Raw genomic sequence first — 18,544 nt, 5'->3', positions numbered from 1 at the left:
TCTTTGGACTGTGGGGGAAACCGGAGCACCCGGAGGAAACCCACGCAGACACGGGGAGAACATGCAAACTCCACACAGAAAGGCCCTCGCCGGCCGCTGGGCTCGAACCCAGGACTTTCTTGCTGTGAGGCGACAGTGCTAACCACTACGCCACCGTGCCGCGCCCCTGTATTGTCATTTATCTTTAATTTTTTTCTTAAACCTGTGGCTGTTTTTCTTATTTTATGTTGTCAGTGTGTTATATATTTTAAAGACTTTTAGAGAGGTGATTTATTTTACGTGCAAAATTGAAACTTATTGGTGTTCGAGTTCATTCAAAAGAATTCATTTAAAATGGCTTTTACCCACTTTGACCTCTCTCTCTCTCTTTCTCTCTCTCTCTCACCTCCCACAATTTCTCTCTGCAGGAACATGTTCAAGTTCACATGATCTATAAATCTCCAGGCTTCCAGCCTCCAGGGGATTACGTCCCACCCTGTAAGTCCTCATCTTTCATGGCAATCAAATTAAGTCAAGAGCACTGCATAATGTGCAGTTTTTCACATTATAAATTATATTGTTTATACTAATAAATCATAGCCAGTGATCTCATTTAATCAGCTTGCAGTTAACATTGACGATTACTGAAACCCAGGACGGGACAGAATGTGACATATTATCGCTCATGGTCAGTGGCCTCACCATCCCGTCACGGACCGGAATAATTGTCACGGACATACTGTATTATCGCTCACGGACATCGAACTCTTGTCACGAGCTTACCTTATCTGTCCTGTCCCATCCCGGGGGATCTTACCTCATCTGTCCTGTCCCATCCCGGGGGATCTTACCTCATCTGTCCTGTCCCATCCCGGGGGATCTTACCTCATCTGTCCTGTCCTGTCCCGGGGGATCTTACCTCATCTGTCCTGTCCCGTCCCGGGGGATCTTACCTTAGCTGTCCTGTCATGGTATAGTTTGGATAACATACTCTAGTTATTTAAGAATAATCAAAAGAATGAAAAGAAAGAAATAACAAACAAATTAGTGTGTATGTGTTAATATTTATTTCTTCTTTGGTCTTCCACGTTTGCTCTGACATATGACACATTTTAAATTATTTGCTTTGTTAATTTCATCCTGGGTTTTATGCCCCAGTCCTTCACATGATGGATGATACCACTGTTTACATTTAGTACAACTGAAATACAACTCACTATCCTCTGGCACATGGACAATAAGGTAGGGTCTGTCCCGTCCCGTCCCGTATCGCGGGGAGGTCACTGCCTGAGCGGTAATATGTCACATCCCGTTCCGTGTCACGGGTTGTAGCAACAACCGTTAACATTTTATTTGCTAAATTAAAATGAGCTTCACTGGCATTTGGATTATATTGTTGTGTTTGAGGTATGAATTCTGTTCTGAAGTTACAACCCCGATTCCAAAAAAGTTGGGACAAAGTACAAATTGTAAATAAAAACGGAATGCAATAATTTACAAATCTCAAAAACTGATATTGTATTCATAATAGAACATAGACAACATATCAAATGTCGAAAGTGAGACATTTTGAAATTTCATGCCAAATATTGGTTCATTTGAAATTTCATGACAGCAACACATCTCAAAAAAGTTGGGACAGGGGCAATAAGAGGCTGGAAAAGTTAAAGGTACAAAAAAGGAACATCTGGAGGACCAAATTGCAACTCATTAGGTCAATTGGCAATAGGTCATTAACATGACTGGGTATAAAAAGAGCATCTTGGAGTGGCAGCGGCTCTCAGAAGTAAAGATGGGAAGAGGATCACCAATCCCCCTAATTCTGCGCCAACAAATAGTGGCGCAGTATCAGAAAGGAGTTCGACAGTGTAAAATTGCAAATAGTTTGAACATATCATCATCTACAGTGCATATCATCATCAAAAGATTCAGAGAATCTGGAAGAATCTCTGTGCGTAAGGGTCAAGGCCGGAAAACCATACTGGGTGCCCGTGATCTTCGGGCCCTTAGACGGCACTGCATCACATACAGGCATGCTTCTGTATTGGAAATCACAAAATGGGCTCAGGAATATTTCCAGAGAACATTATCTGTGAACACAATTCACTGTGCCATCGTCCGTTGCCAGCTAAAACTCTATAGTTCAAAGAAGAAGCCGTATCTAAACATGATCCAGAAGCGCAGACGTCTTCTCTGGGCCAAGGCTCATTTAAAATGGACTGTGGCAAAGTGGAAAACTGTTCTGTGGTCAGACGAATCAAAATTTGAAGTTCTTTATGGAAATCAGGGACACTGTGTCATTCGGACTAAATAGGAGAAGGACGACCCAAGTTGTTATCGGCGCTCAGTTCAGAAGCCTGCATCTCTGATGGTATGGGGTTGCATTAGTACGTGTGGCATGGGCAGCTTACACATCTGGAAAGACACCATCAATGTTGAAAGGTATATCCAGGTTCTAGAGCAACATATGCTCCCATCCAGACGACGTCTCTTTCAGGGAAGACCTTGCATTTTCCAACATGACAATGCCAAACCACATACTGCATCAATTACAGCATCATGGCTGCGTAGAAGAAGGGTCCGGGTACTGAACTGGCCAGCCTGCAGTCCAGATCTTTCACCCATAGAAAACATTTAGCGCACCATAAAACAGAAGATGCGACAAAAAAGACCTAAGACAGTTGAGCAACTAGAATCCTACATTAGACAAGAATGGGTTAACATTCCTATCCCTAAACTTGAGCAACTTGTCTCCTCAGTCCCCAGACGTTTACAGACTGTTGTAAAGAGAAAAGGGGATGTCTCACAGTGGTAAACATGGCCTTGTCCCAACTTTTTTGAGATGTGCTGTTGTCATGAAATTTAAAAATCACCTAATTTTTCTCTTTAAATGATACATTTTCTCAGTTTAAACATTTGATATGTCATCTATGTTCTATTCTGAATAAAATATGGAATTTTGAAACTTCCACATCATTGCATTCCGTTTTTATTTACAATTTGTACTTTGTCCCAACTTTTTTGGAATCAGGGTTGTATTTTTCTTGGGAATGAAATGGTGAATTCATTTTTCCCCTGTTTTTCTAAGTTAATCTTGCAGAGTCGCCGTTCCAGAGTCCTCCACTCTTCACTGGAGCAGCACACAGGAGAAAAAAGAGACAAGTAAACTTTCTTTGCGTGAAATATGAGATTATCTTCCATGCAATGTCTCTGCATAAGACACAGATGGATGGATAGACAGATAATGTTATAAATGCCAGTGAAAGTAGAGCGCTAAGTGGTACCTAGTGGCTCACTCACCATGTTTTACAGGGAAACAAAGATCAAACATAATTTATGCCATTTTTAATTGAAACGAAGTCTTGATTACTATTCCTTTTCAATGCACGCATATGTTAAGTGAGGAACATCAGCAGACAAAAGTAAGCAGTAATAAATCCTGCCAGTAAATACAGTTAATCAGATATTCAGCACTATGTAAACATTAAGTATAGGATGACAGAACAATAGACAACAAAACTGTATTTGATTAAGGGTCAAGCCAACATGTCATGTTCGGTCATTACATTTTGGTCTTTACTGATTGGCTTTTATCACCATTGTGTCTTCAGGTGTTGCAAAGTTCCCACAGTGTCGAGGATGAGACTAAATATATCGAACTGATGGTTATCAATGACCACCTGATGGTAAGCTATCAGATTACATTCACGCTAGTCATTTAGCAGACGTTCTTATCCAAACGTGCCAGCGGATGAAGGTAAAGAGATGCAAAGCACTAAGGAACTGTTTCAGCTCATCGCTTCAAAGATTAGAGACTATTGCTGCTTTGTACAAATGCCTGAGGTGGTGTTTACATTAGACCGTATCTGTCTCGTTTTCGTTGCGGATGCACTGTCCGTTCACATTAAAACGCCGGGAAACGACTCCACAGGCGGAACAACTTGAATCCGCCAGGGCCCACGTATTCAACCCAGTTCGTAACTGATCTGATGCTGTGTAAACATTGAGATACGAGGAAACGCAGTGCTGAGCTCTAGCTGACGTCGTCATTGGACAATGTCACTGTGACATCCACCTTCCTGATTCGCTGGCGTTGTTCATGCCACGTTGGTCATGTGACGCGACTGCTGAAAAACGGCGCGGACTTCACTTCCTGCTATTGTTTCCGCCTTGTATCACCTTTTTGTTTTTCATTAAAGAGTATAAAAGTATGAATATAATGCTTTGCTTTGTCATTCTTAATGTTGTTCATGGTAAGATGCAAATACTGCCCATTGTGTAGTTATGATTGTCTTTAGGCTTGCTATCCTTCCACTTGCAAGTGGTGAGTGACTTGCGCATGCCCGATATGCACACACACAGCGGCTCAGTCCCGAATCACTGCTCGTGCGCTTCACTCGCGCGCTCTGTGAGCTGCGCAGGGCCGGAGTGCGCACCCTCCAGAGGGCACTCGCTGTTCAGGGCGGAGTGATTTGGAGCGCAGCCGCTGAGGAGGAAGCGCTGAGCCGCACTGACACATTTCAACTTACGTGCCGTCTAATTAGTCATGTGATTAGCGTATCCATGTATTGGCGTTGCTGTGTGCACGAGAATCGTGTATTGGCGTTGCTGTGTGCACGCGAATCGTTTTAAAAACGTTAATCTGATGATCCGCTGATACGGTCTAATGTAAACACCACCTGAGTCTGTAACAAAACGATTTTGAAAGCTATTGTCAGTGTTGTAGTTGAGTCACTAAACCTCGAGTCAGAGTCCAGTCTCGAGTCCCCAGTGTTCAAATCCGAGTCAAGTCCAAGTCATTAAAGAAAGCTTCGAGTCGAGTCCAAGAACAAGACTCCAACCGCATCATTTGACGGTGGCTGTCGCTGCCTTTATGTGAACCCGTCTCTGCTACCGTGTTGGACTAACGTTACTGCTTGACTGCCTCATTTTAGATAAAAAGCTTGTTCATCGCTCAGCAAGCCCCGCCCACTATCAACAGGGCAAATAACATGAGAGAGGGTTAACACTAGCTAGTTCATCACTCAGCAAGCAAACCCCGTTATCAAGAGCAATGAACATAGCGTGTCACTTCCTTCTCCGGGTGGAGTCTTACCAAATGACGATCGAAGTTCGAGGTTGTCCCCGTCGCCTCTTCGATAGTTCTACATATGGAACACACAGCAGTGCACTTTTTCCCACTCCACAAGAAGTCTGTATAAGCAAAGCGGACAATCCTAGGAGCGTTCTCTCCAGGCATTTTAGCACCATTAATGTTAGTTTGTTCCTGAACATGACGTATGAACAGATGAATGTGCATTCTCTTGCACGGAATTAGGATAAAAATTAATGTAGATATAAATATCTTCTGCCAAATTATTATGGCATGTTACAAAAAATAAAGAAAAAATCCGAGTCCTCGTCTACAGTTTGCGAGTCCGAATGCAGTTAATGCGCGAGTCTGAGTCATCAGTGCTCAAGTCCAAGTCAAGTCGCAAGTCCTTAAAATTAGCACAGGAGTCGGACTCGAGTACTACAAACCTGGCTAATGTGTCAGAACTGTAGTCTGATATGTCGTCTTCTCTAAAAAAAAAAAAATTAGGGGTAGACAGAGACAGAAAAAAGTAAAGATGAGTGTCATGTGATCTGATCACTGTGCCTAGTGGTTTAGTATAAAGAAGGAAACAAGAGTGGACCAAGAACTAACCCCCGGGGAACCTGCGTAGTGAATTAACATTCTGTTGTTTATTTCTTGCAGTACAAGAAGCATCGGCTTTCAGTTGGCCAGACGAACAACTACGCCAAGGCTGTAGTAAACATGGCAGATTTTGTAAGTATGAACTTAAGCTGCAATATTATGTAAGAAATAGAAAATATTGGAGCGGAGTGTGCTGTTATCAGAAAATAATCATTGACTGGGTGGTGTGATGCCGCTTCACGTGAAACGGAGTTACTGTTACAACCCTGAAGATTATTTTTCAATAACAGCATGTACTGAAGTGTTTTATTCCTCTTATAACTAGTGCTGTCAAAAATGTCGCGTTATCGCGTTAACTTGACTCAATTTTAACGGCGATAATTTTTTTATCGCGAGATTAACGCTCTGTGACATGATGTAGGTTTTTCATAAGCTTTTGAAACTGCCAGGAACTTGGAACAGAGACTTTGCTTAGAAAAACGATAGCAGCTAGACTGTAATGCCACGCCCCGCACAGCCAGAGTCCTCTGCCCTCCTCCCAAAGAACCAGCGCGGGCAGGGCGCGCTAGCCCCGCGCCTCGGGACGAAGAGCCATGGTGCTCGGCTTAGGTTTCGTTTTCCCATCAGCGGCTCCAGCCCGACTTTGCAGTGGCTGTGACAAGACGTGTTATGCTCTGCAATAAAAAAAAAAAAAACATTGGTACAAAGCAAGCCCATTCACTTTTTTATGCTGATAAGAGAATTACAATGGTTTTTCATGTGACAAAAATGTGCGATTAAATTGCGATTAATCGCGAGTTAACTATGACAGTCGCGACATTAATCGCGATTAAATATTTTAATCGCTTGACAGCACTACTTATAACACAACCACCGGCAGTGTTTTTTAAATTAAAGAATGATGCATCATAATTTTTACCTCTACTTACCGGTAAAAGGATATGTTTTCATTGTGGATTACTTGTTTGTCTGTCTGGTTTATTTGCACAAAATCTACAAACCTGATTTCCGCAAAATTTGGTGGAAGCGAGCAGCAGGGGTCAAGGAAGAACGCATTAAATTTTGGGGCGGATCCGATCCATGAATTTATTTTCACTTTCGCTAACATTGTGAAATGCGGCATTTGGCCTCGGAGGAAGTCTGCGTTCAAAAATGATATACATTTTAAAATCCTGTAGATGGCTGTAAAGTACAGGGACAAAACATGGCCAGTGTAGAAATACGATAACTCCGTATCACAATTCACGTTCGTGGGTACCAGTAATCCTCTGGGATATAGATCTCATCTCATCTCATTATCTCTAGCCGCTTTATCCTGTTCTACAGGGTCGCAGGCAAGCTGGAGCCTATCCCAGCTGACTACGGGCGAAAGGCGGGGTACACCCTGGACAAGTCGCCAGGTCATCACAGGGCTGGGATATAGATGTCGGCACATAATTTTAATAGTTTTGGAAATATATCCAGACATATAAAATGGTTGCGGTTGCAGATTTGCACATCATTGAAGAGTCAAATATTGTCCTTGGTGAAGGTCTGCGCTCTCCGAGTGTCCTTTTAGCGTTATCATTTATAGCAAGTATAAACATTCATCTGCTCATCAGCCATCTTTTTTTCCACTATCTTGAAGTAAATATCACAAAAAAAAAACAAACATAGCATCATGTTACCAAAAAACACAAAGCCCTAAATTTAGAGCTTTTCATCTGACTGTGTCAAAGCACTGATCCTGGAGATTCCTTCCAAAAACGTTAAATAAATGTCTCCTTAGAGAAACACCATATCAATAATTACGTGTTTTTTAAAAAGAAAATCCATTTACAAGAAGCGTCCACCATATGAGAACGTATCTCAGATGTGATCGAATCAGATCTGAGAATTTAACAGCATAGTTGTGTAAGATTTTAAAAGCAGGGGAAATTAAGACTCATTTTAACAAGTCTGCTTTCAATAACTGTTCTAATAATTTCCCTGATCAACTAACTGAACGTTTGCCCTGCTGCTGTCGTATTTTATGTCATTTACAATGTTTTAGAAATCATGTATACGGCCCATTCTATAACTGCGGGTACATTTCAAGCGTCGACTCTGTCAGCATACTTGCCAACTTTCCAAAATTCTCATGGGGGAGAAAAGTGCGTGAACGATATTTTCAACTGAACGAGGGTATGATGTGCAGTTGAAACGATAAAAACAGTGGATCCCAATTAATTGCAAACCATTTCAGATTGATACAATTAAAGAATTTTTGAATTGTTGATATTGTTCTATCAATTACTATAGGTTATGGGATTCATGTATCAGGCATGAGAGAGCTCAGAGTGAAAAATCTGAAATAATACTCGTCTTGAATTTTAATATAATAATAATGAAAGGGAAGTCTTAAATCAGATTTTGAGCTGAAAAATCTCATGCCTGAATATTGTATACATACAGAGACCCACAGAAAATAACACAAGCGATGCTTTAGAAGAATGTTTATACAACCCCAATTCCAGAAAAGTTGGGACACTGTGTAAAACGTAAATAAAAACAGAATGTGAAGATTTGCAAATCATGGAAACCCTATATTTCATTGAAAATAGTACAAAGATAACATATTGAATGTTGAAACTGACAAATTTCTTCTTTTTTTTAAATATATGATCATTTTGAATTTTATGTCAGCAACATGTTTCAGAAAAGTTGGGACGGGGCAACAAAAGACTGAAAAAGTTGTTTAATGCTAAAAAAACAACAACAACCTAATTTGGTTAATCGGTAACAGGTCAGTAACATGATTGGGTATAAAAAGAGCATCCCAGAGAGGTGGAGTCTCTCAGAAGTAAAGATGGGGAGGGGTTCACCGCTCTGTGAAAGAATGCGTGGGCAAACAGTGCAACAGTTTAAGAATAATGTTCCTCAATTTAAAATTGCAAAGAATTTGGGGATCACATCATCTATGGTACATAACATCATTAAAAAATTCAGAGAATCTGGGGAAATCTCTGTATGCAAGAGACAAGGCTGAAAACTGACATTGAATGCCTGTGATCTTCAGGCCCTCAGGCGACACTGCATTAAAAGCAGACACGTGTCTGTAGTGGAAATCACTGTATGGGCTCAGGGACACTTCAGAAAACTATTGTCTGTGAAAACAGTTAATTACTGCATCCACAAATGCAAGTTAAAACCAGATATAAACAATACCCAGAAACACTGCCACCTTCTCTGGGCCCCAGCTCTTTCATGACAGACTGAGGTGAAGTGGAAAATTGTCCCGAGGTCTGAAGAATCAAAAGCAGAAATTCTTTTTAGAAATCATGGACACCACATCCTCCAGGCTCAAGAGGAGAGGGACCATCCGGCTTATCATCAGTGCACAGTTCAAAAGCCAACATCTGTGATGGTATGAGTGCATTAGTGCACATGACATGGGTAGCTTGTACAACCCCGATTCCAAAAAAGTTGGGACAAAGTACAAATTGTAAATAAAAACGGAATGGAATGATGTGGAAGTTTCAAAATTCCATATTTTATTCAGAATAGAACATAGATGACATATCAAATGTTTAAACTGAGAAAATGTATCATTTAAAGAGAAAAATTAGGTGATTTTAAATTTCATGACAACAACACATCTCAAAGAAGTTGGGACAAGGCCATGTTTACCACTGTGAGACATCCCCTTTTCTCTTTACAACAGTCTGTAAACATCTGGGGACTGAGGAGACAAGTTGCTCAAGTTTAGGGATAGGAATGTTAACCCATTCTTGTCTAATGTAGGATTCGAGTTGCTCAACTGTCTTAGGTCTTTTTTGTCGTATCTTCCGTTTTATGATGCGCCAAATGTTTTCTATGGGTGAAAGATCTGGACTGCAGGCTGGCCAGTTCAGTACCCGGACCCTTCTTCTACACAGCCATGATGCTATAATTGATGCAGTATGTGGTTTGGCATTGTCATGTTGGAAAATGCAAGGTCTTCCCTGAAAGAGACGTCGTCTGGATGGGAGCATATGTTGCTCTAGAACCTGGATATACCTTTCAGCATTGATGGTGTCTTTCCAGATGTGTAAGCTGCCCATGCCACACGCACTAATGCAACCCCATACCATCAGAGATGCAGGCTTCTGAACTGAGCGCTGATAACAACTTGGGTCGTCCTTCTTCTCTTTAGTCCGAATGACACACTGTCCCTGATTTCCATAAAGAACTTTAAATTTTGATTCATCTGACCACAGAACAGTTTTCCACTTTGCCACAGTCCATTTTAAATGAGCCTTGGCCCAGAGAAGACGTCTGAGCTTCTGGATCATGTTTAGATACGGCTTCTTCTTTGAACTATAGAGTTTTAGCTGGCAACAGCGGATGGCACGGTGAATTGTGTTCACAGATAATGTTCTCTGGAAATATTCCTGAGCCCATTTTGTGATTTCCAATACAGAAGCATGCCTGTATGTGCTGCAGTGCCGTCTAAGGGCCCGAAGATCACGGGCACCCAGTATGGTTTTCCGGCCTTGACCCTTACGCACAGAGATTCTTCCAGATTCTCTGAATCTTTTGATGATATTATGCATTGTAGATGATGATATGTTCAAACTCTTTGCAATTTTACACTGTCGAACTCCTTTCTGATATTGCTCCACTATTTGTTGGCGCAGAATTAGGGGGATTGGTGATCCTCTTCCCATCTTTACTTCTGAGAGCCGCTGCCACTCCAAGATGCTCTTTTTATACCCAGTCATGTTAATGACCTATTGCCAATTGACCTAATGAGTTGCAATTTGGTCCTCCAGCTGTTCCTTTTTTGTACCTTCAACTTTTCCAGCCTCTTATTGCCCCTGTCCCAACTTTTTTGAGATGTGTTGCTGTCATGAAATTTCAAATGAGCCAATATATGGCATGAAATTTCAAAATGTCTCACTTTTGACATTTGATATGTTGTCTATGTTCTATTGTGAATACAATATCAGTTTTTTTGAAGTTCTTTATGGAAATCAGGGACGCCGTGTCATTGGGACTAAAGAGGAGAAGGATGACCCAAGTTGTTATCAGCGCTCAGTTCAGAAGCCTGCATCTCTGATGGTATGGGGTTGCATTAGTGCGTGTGGCATGGGCAGCTTACACATCTGGAAAGACACCATCAATGCTGAAAGGTATATCCAGGTTCTAGAGCAACATATGCTCCCATCCAGACAACGTCTCTTTCAGGGAAGACCTTGCATTTTCCAACATGACAATGCCAAACCACATACTGCATCAATTATAGCATCATGGCTGTGTAGAAGAAGGGTCCGGGTACTGAACTGGCCAGCCTGCAGTCCAGATCCTTCACCCATAGAAAACATTTGGCGCATCATAAAATGGAAGACACGACAAAAAAGACCTAAGACAGTTGAGCAACTAGAATCCTACATTAGACAAGAATGGGTTAACATTCCTATCCCTAAACTTGAGCAACTTGTCTCCTCAGTCCCCAGACGTTTACAGACTGTTGTAAAGAGAAAAGGGGATGTCTCACAGTGGTAAACATGGCCTTGTCCCAACTTTTTTGAGATGTGGTGTTGTCATGAAATTTAAAATCACCTAATTTTTCTCTTTAAATGATACATTTTCTCAGTTTAAACATTTGATATGTCATCTATGTTCTATTCTGAATAAAATATGGAATTTTGAAACTTCCACATCATTGCATTCCGTTTTTATTTACAATTTGTACTTTGTCCCAACTTTTTTGGAATTGGGGTTGTATAAAGACAATATATCAAATGTTGAAACTGAGAAATATTGTTGTTTCTTGAAAAATGTATGCTCATTTTGAATTTGATGTCAGCAACATAATTCAAAAAAGTTGGGACGGTGCAACAAAAGACTGACAAAATTGTGTAATGCTTAAAAAAACCCTAATTTGGTTAACTGGCAACAGGTCAGTAACATGAGTGGGTATAAAAAGTGCATCTCAGAGAGACTCAGTCTCTCAGAAGTAAAGATGGGGAGGGGTTCACCACTCTGTGAAAGACTGCATGAGCAAACAGTGCAACAATTTAAGAATAACGTTCCTCGATGTAAAATTGCAAAGAATTTGGGGATCACATCATCTATGGTACATAATATCATTGAAAGGTTGAGAGAATCTGGAGAAATCTCTGTATGCAAGAAACAAGGCTGAAAACTGACATTGGATGCCTGTGATCTTCAGGCCCTCAGGTGACACTGTATTAAAAGCAGACGTGTCTGTAGTGGAAATCACTGTATGGGCTCAGGAACACTTCAGAAAACCATCATCTGTGAAAACAGTTCATTACTGCATCCACAAATGCAAGTTAAAACCATATATACACAATATCCAGAAACACTGCCACCTTAGATTAGATTCGATAAAACTTTATTGATCCCTTTGGGAGGGTTCCCTCAGGGAAATTAAGATTCCAGCAGCATCATTACAGATAAACAGAGAAAAGAAATAGAGAAAACTTCTAGATAAATTAAAATAAATTAAGTATTTACATATACAAATATAAAAAGAATAAGATATGGGGAAGAGAGGAAGGGGGAGGGGGGAAGGAGGGGGAAAAAAAGAGACGGGGGGGCGGCGGCAGGAGAGATATTGCACTTTATATTGCACATTGTCCAGTATTGCTTATTGTTAGGCTAGGCTACTGCTCCTTCCCATCCTCTGTCCTCCTGTTACCCCTCCTCCCCCCAGAGAGGAGTTGTACAGTCTGATGGCGTGAGGGACAAAGGAGTTTTTGAGTCTGTTCGTCCTGCACTTGGGAAGGAGCATTCTGTCACTGAACAGGCTCCTCTGGTTGCTGATGACGGTGTGCAGAGGGTGACTGGCATCATCCATGATGTTCAATAGTTTGTCCATAGACTTCTTCTCTGCCACCGTCAACAGAGAGTCCAGCTTCATGCCAACCACAGAGCCGGCCCGCCTGATCAGTTTGTCCAGCCTGGATGTGTCCTTCTTGGATGTGCTGCCCCCCCCAGCACACCACGGTGTAAAACAGGACACTGGCGACCACAGACGGATAGAACATCCACAGGAGTTTCCTGCAGATGTTAAAGGACCGCAGCCTCCTAAGGAAGTATAGCCTGCTCTGTCCCTTCCTGTATAAGTGTTTGGTGTTGCAAGTCCAGTCCAGCTTGCTGTCCAGCCACAGCCCGAGGTACTTATAGGAATCCACAGCCTCCACCTCGACTCCCTCAATCAGAACTGGTCGTGACCTTGGTCTGGACCTCCCAAAGTCAGTGACCAGCTCCTTGGTCTTCGAGGTGTTGAGCTGCAGATGGTTCCTGTTGCACCACACAGCAAAGTCCCTCACCAGGCTCCTATACTCCTCCTCTCTGTCGTCACTGATACACCCAACGATGGCTGTGTCATCAGCAAACTTCTGAATGTGACACAGCTCCGAGTTGTAGCAGAAGTCCGCGGTGTACAGGGTGAAGAGAAGAGGGGCCAGCACCGTGCCCTGGGGTGCGCCAGTGCTGCTAATCACAGTGTCAGACGTGATGTCCTTCAGCCTGACGTACTGCGGCCTGTCAGTGAGGAAGCTGGAGATCCAGGTGACCAGGCAGGGGTCCACTCGCATCCTGTTCAGTTTGTCCTGAAGCAGTAGGGGCTGGATGGTGTTGAAGGGACTTGAGAAGTCCAAGAAGAGGATCCTCACTGTGCCATTTCCCTTATCCAGATGCAAGTGGGCTTGGTGTAGCAGGTAGAGGATGGCGACTTCCACGCAGACACCTGCCCGGTACGCAAACTGCAGACAGTCCTGGGCATGTTGTACCTGGGGTCTGAGGAGGCTGAGGAAGAGCCGCTCCAACATCTTCATCAGATGTGAAGTGAGTGCCACAGGTCGGAAGTTGGTCAGCTCGCTGGGCCGATTCTTTTTGGGAACTGGAACGATACATGATGTCTTCCAAAGGGTGGGCACTCTCCCCAGCTGCAGGCTAAGGTTGAAGATGCGTTGGAGTGGTTCACCCAGTTCAGCAGCACAGGTCTTCAGTAGTCGGGGACACACCTTGTCCGGGCCTGCTGCTTTCCTGGGGTGAAGCTTCCTCAGTTGACCTCTGACCTGGTCTGCAGTAATGCATGGAGGAGTCTGTGTTGAGGTGGGGGAGGAGGGGGCTGCTGTGATGACTGGGTGGAGGCGTGTTGAGGGAAGAAGGAGAGATGGCTGCAGTGAGGGAGAGGGTGGGGGGGACGTGGGCTGGTTGAAGCAATTGAAAAAGTCATTCAACTCATTCGCCCTCTCCACTGTCCCCTCAACGACTCTGGTCTTTGTATTGTGGCCTGTGATGGTTTTCACACCTTCCCAGACCCATACCTTCTCTGGGCCCAAGCTCTTTTATGATGGACTGAGGCGAAGTGAAAAATTGTCCCAAGGTCTGATGAATCAAAATTAGAAATTATTTTTAGAAATCCTAGACATCATGTCCTCCAGGCTAAATAGGAAAGGGACCATCTGGCTTGTTATCAGTGCACAGTTCAAAAGCCAGCATCTGTGATAGTATGAAGGTGCATTAGTGCACATGACATGGGTAGCTTGTACATCTGGGAAGGTTTCATTAATGCTGAATGATATATACATGTTTCAAAGCAATATGCTGCCATTCAGACAAAATCTTTTTTGGGGAAGGCCTTCCTTCTTTCAGCAAGACAATGCCAAACTGTTTTCTGCACACATTAAAACTGCATGGCTCCATAGTAAAAGAGTTCATGTGCTAAACTGGTCTGCCTGCAGTCCAGATCTGTCTCCCATTTAAAACATTTGGTACAATATGAAGTGCAAAATATGACAAAGGAGACCCCAAACTTGAGCAACTGAAACTGTATATCAGGCAAGAATGGGACATTTGTCTTTCAAAACTACAGCAGTTGGTCTCCTCAGTTCCCAAATGTTTACAGAATGTTGTTAAAAGTAGAGGTGATGCAGCACAGTGGTAAACATGCCCCTGTCCCAATTTTTTTGAAATGTGTTGCTGGCATTAAATTCAAAATGAGCATATATTTTTCAAAAAACAATAACATTTCTCAGTTCCAACATCTGATATGTTGTCTTTGTACTATTTTCAGTGAAATAAAGGATTTCCATGATTTGCAAATTATCGCATTCTGTTTTTATTTACAGCTTACACAACGTCCCAACTTTTTTGGAATTGGGGTTGTATTATTTTCAATGAAATATAGGGTTTCCATGATTTACAAATTATCACATTCTGTTTTTATTTGCAGTTTACACAGCGTCCCAACTTTTCTGGAATTGGGTTTGTAATTTCACTTGTAAACTTTCACTTAAAACTTTCAAACATAAATTCAAAATAGCACCAAGAATAAAATTTCTGCAACACAACTGCAAAAAAGAAATTCTCAAGAGTTAAAAACATTTAAATATGATAAATATATTTTGTTTATACAGAGGTGCAGATCCTACTGTATATGCAATTTAATTATACTTCTTACTACAAAAAAATACAAAACAATATAAATCTTAAGTTAATTTCAATGTCTCATAAGTACTTGTTACATACACACGTACAAATGATCAACTATTTTTAATAAAAAATAACATTAAGAATTTACATAAAAGGGTGTGAATGACCTATTGTAGTTTTGAAGAATATGTAATTTACCTGCTTTTACCCCACCGTAAGATTGGGATAAATTAATCGCTTTGTAGTCTTACCTTTACAAAATGCGTTGGTCTGGCTGGTCGAACATTTGCTTATCCATGGAAATTCATTCTCCCATGCAGCCTGGTATTTGCATTCATATTTTTGCCGTTTGGTATTGGGTTTAGTGGCCATGATGAATGACTGCTTGTAAAAAATGTCGGACAGCCTGGGTGAATCCTACATTACGGAAGTGACTGTCGTTCTGTTCGTTGATTGGTTAAAAATCAGTTGACGTCAGCAGTGTTTCTCATACGATTCTGATTGGACATAATCGGGAGTATTTTTAACTTGGCGGCAGGGATTTCCCCAAACCTGTAGATTATCCAATTTTTAACAAATACGATTGGGAGGCAGGAGACGGAGGCTAAAATCGGGAGCCTCCCACCGAAATTGGGAGGGTTGGCAAGTATGTGTCAGTCAACTCTGTTACCGTTAAACTGGGCAGAATTGACCACAACAGAGTTGACATTTCCCACCATTTTTGTGTCTTAACTCCTCAAACTCGCTGCCACACGGCATGCATAAAAACAGAGTTTTATGGGTTTTAATCATATTATTGTTTTTAAAAAAAAAAGAGCGAGATTCACTCCAGTATCACAATAACAGATTTGACGAATAATTAATCGACTGTTGGCGTTTCCTCAACATTTTGTTCAAATGAATGAAAGAAGAAATGTAACATGCCTCACTGCCTTTCTGAAGTTTCCTGCCAGAGGAAGTGACGTCTCTCGGTGCAGGTGTCACGCGTGTTATTAAGCATCTTTGTGGATTTTATGCGGTTTGATAACAGAGTTGACGAGAGCATTGGGACGGATAAAAAATATATTTTTTTTATGATTGAAATTGCACATAATACAGAAAATAGACTTTCTGTCCACTTGGTTTTATAACAGTTAATAGAATAAGCCCCCAAAAACAGATTGTTAGACTGAGGCCCTGTTTACATTATTTCGAATCAGCGGATCATCAGATTAACGTTTTTAAAACGATTCGCGTGCACACAGCAACACCAATACACGATTCGCGTGCACACAGCAACGCCAATACACGGATACGCTAATCACATGACTAATTAGACGGCACTTCACATGATCCCAGTGCATATCGGGCATGCGCAAGTCACTCACCACTTGCAAGTGGAAGGATGGCAAGTGAACACCTTCTCCAGCAGATAAACACACCTGGCTGTGATGTTCATGTTCTCACTGAGTTTAAGCGCCTGAAGGAGGTTGAAATGTGTAAATAAACCTCAGTGCAGCTCAGCGCTTCCTCCTGCGCTCCAAATCACTCTGCCCTGAACAGCAAGTGCCCTCTGGAGGGTGCGCACTCCGGCCCTGCGCAGCTCACAGAGCGCGCGAGTGAAGGGCACAAGCAGTGATTCGGGACTGAGCCGCTGTGTGTGTGTGATCCCAACGCCAGCGAATCAGGAAGGTGGATGTCACAGTGACGTCGTCCAATGACGACGTCAGCTAGAGCTCAGCACAGCGTATCCGCGTATTCTCAATATTTACACAGCACCGGACCAGACACGATCTGGATTGAATACGTGGACCCTGGCGGATTCCAGGCGTTTTAATGTAAACGGACAGTGCATCCGCGAAGAAAACGAGACAGATACGGTCTAATGTAAACTTGGCCTGAATCACTTCATGTTTATTTGAGTTGAATGGATGAATCAGGAGTCGAAGACGGCCAATAATGTGGGGGGAGGGGCGGGAGTCGTTTAGTTAATGTTTTATGAATAAATTGGGTCTAAAATGTACATCAAGCACTGCTATTGGTGAAAGTTTGTCATAATTTGCATTATTGTTCAAAACCGATTCAGTAAAGATTTCTTTTGTGGAAAATAATAAAAGGTTTATCTTGGAGACGCGAAATGTACCCCGAATTGTAGGATGATCCACGTGTATATACGATGACGTATTGATGCAGTTTATCATACTATGAATATATAATTCCCAGATGGCTGGCTATTTTTTACTATACGCATACGCATTTTCTATAACCTTCACTCAGGTTGAAAAAAACCATCAATCTTTATTCACTCAGACTTCATCAGCTCATATTTTCATGCAGCTGAAATAGGAACAGGCCTCATGGGCAACTCGATCTGCCTGAGTGTTTGCTCTTGAGAATTACAACTAGACTTCATATGAAAATGTCTCTCCTCTACCTTTTTCTTTCACTCACACTCACACACACACACACACACACACACACACACACACACACACACACACACACACACACACTCTCATCCCTGGTGCAAGACACAAAGACAGGTGGTATTTTCACAGTATGTCAACAGCAGCGCCAAAATGGCGGCTTGAACAGCAAACAGAAAACAAAGCCAAGCGAATGGATGTCGGATTTGTGGCTTAGATTTAGTTTGATTCGTTTCATTCTTGGTCTGCCAGATAAATGGATATAAACCAGTTACTTTTAGTAGGTGTTCTGCCACAATGCTCCACAGACGCAGGCCAGTAATTCATGACAAACTTTAACAGGCCTCTCTTATGTGGCTCACAACTCCAGCACAAACGCTTTGTAAAAAATATCATCAGTTTAATATGGATGTTAAATGATTTAAACCATATCTCAAATTTTGCAACTTAAATTAACCTGTCATACAGACACAGTTCTGGAATATTCCAACATGCATGGAATATTATTTCTAAAATTACTCTACAGGTGGCACGGTGGTGTAGTGGTTAGCGCTGTCGCCTCACAGCAAGAAGGTCCGGGTTCGAGCCCCGGGGCCGGCGAGGGCCTTTCTGTGAGGAGTTTGCATGTTCTCCCCGTGTCCGCGTGGGTTTCCTCCGGGTGCTCCAGTTTCCCCCACAGTCCAAAGACATGCAGGTTAGGTTAACTGGTGACTCTAAATTGACCGTAGGTGTGAATGTGAGTGTGAATGGTTGTCTGTGTCTATGTGTCAGCCCTGTGATGACCTGGCGACTTGTCCAGGGTGTACCCCGCCTTTCGCCCGTAGTCAGCTGGGATAGGCTCCAGCTTGCCTGCGACCCTGTAGAAGGATAAAGCGGCTAGAGATAATGAGATGAGATGAGATGAAATTACTCTACAGTCCATGTAGAATCCATTTTGTTTGACATAAGGATTGTAGTCTAGCCTTAGTGGAGGATTTTGCTCTTTTATATTTATTTATACATGAATATCTGACTCAGAAAAATAAAGGTATTTTGCAGAATAAGGTTATGAAATGGAGAATGCATAGCTTCA

The 18,544-nt window shown here is 42.1% G+C and overlaps 1 protein-coding gene across 2 annotated transcripts in view; it reads left to right on the top strand.

Moving 5' to 3' along the window:
- adam22 (ADAM metallopeptidase domain 22) overlaps positions 1–18,544 on the top strand; it is a 308,389-nt gene that overhangs the window by 190,956 nt on the left and 98,889 nt on the right. For both annotated transcript variants that reach the window (XM_060900250.1, XM_060900249.1), the window contains exons 7-10: positions 408–477; positions 3,068–3,141; positions 3,591–3,665; positions 5,717–5,788. In XM_060900250.1, coding sequence (XP_060756233.1) covers positions 408–477; positions 3,068–3,141; positions 3,591–3,665; positions 5,717–5,788 — 291 coding nt within the window. The remainder of the gene's footprint in view (positions 1–407; positions 478–3,067; positions 3,142–3,590; positions 3,666–5,716; positions 5,789–18,544) is intronic.

Source organism: Neoarius graeffei, chromosome 19, assembly GCF_027579695.1.
Source record: "Neoarius graeffei isolate fNeoGra1 chromosome 19, fNeoGra1.pri, whole genome shotgun sequence".
Taxonomy (NCBI): domain Eukaryota; kingdom Metazoa; phylum Chordata; class Actinopteri; order Siluriformes; family Ariidae; genus Neoarius; species Neoarius graeffei.
This window is presented reverse-complemented; position numbering and strand designations above follow the sequence as displayed.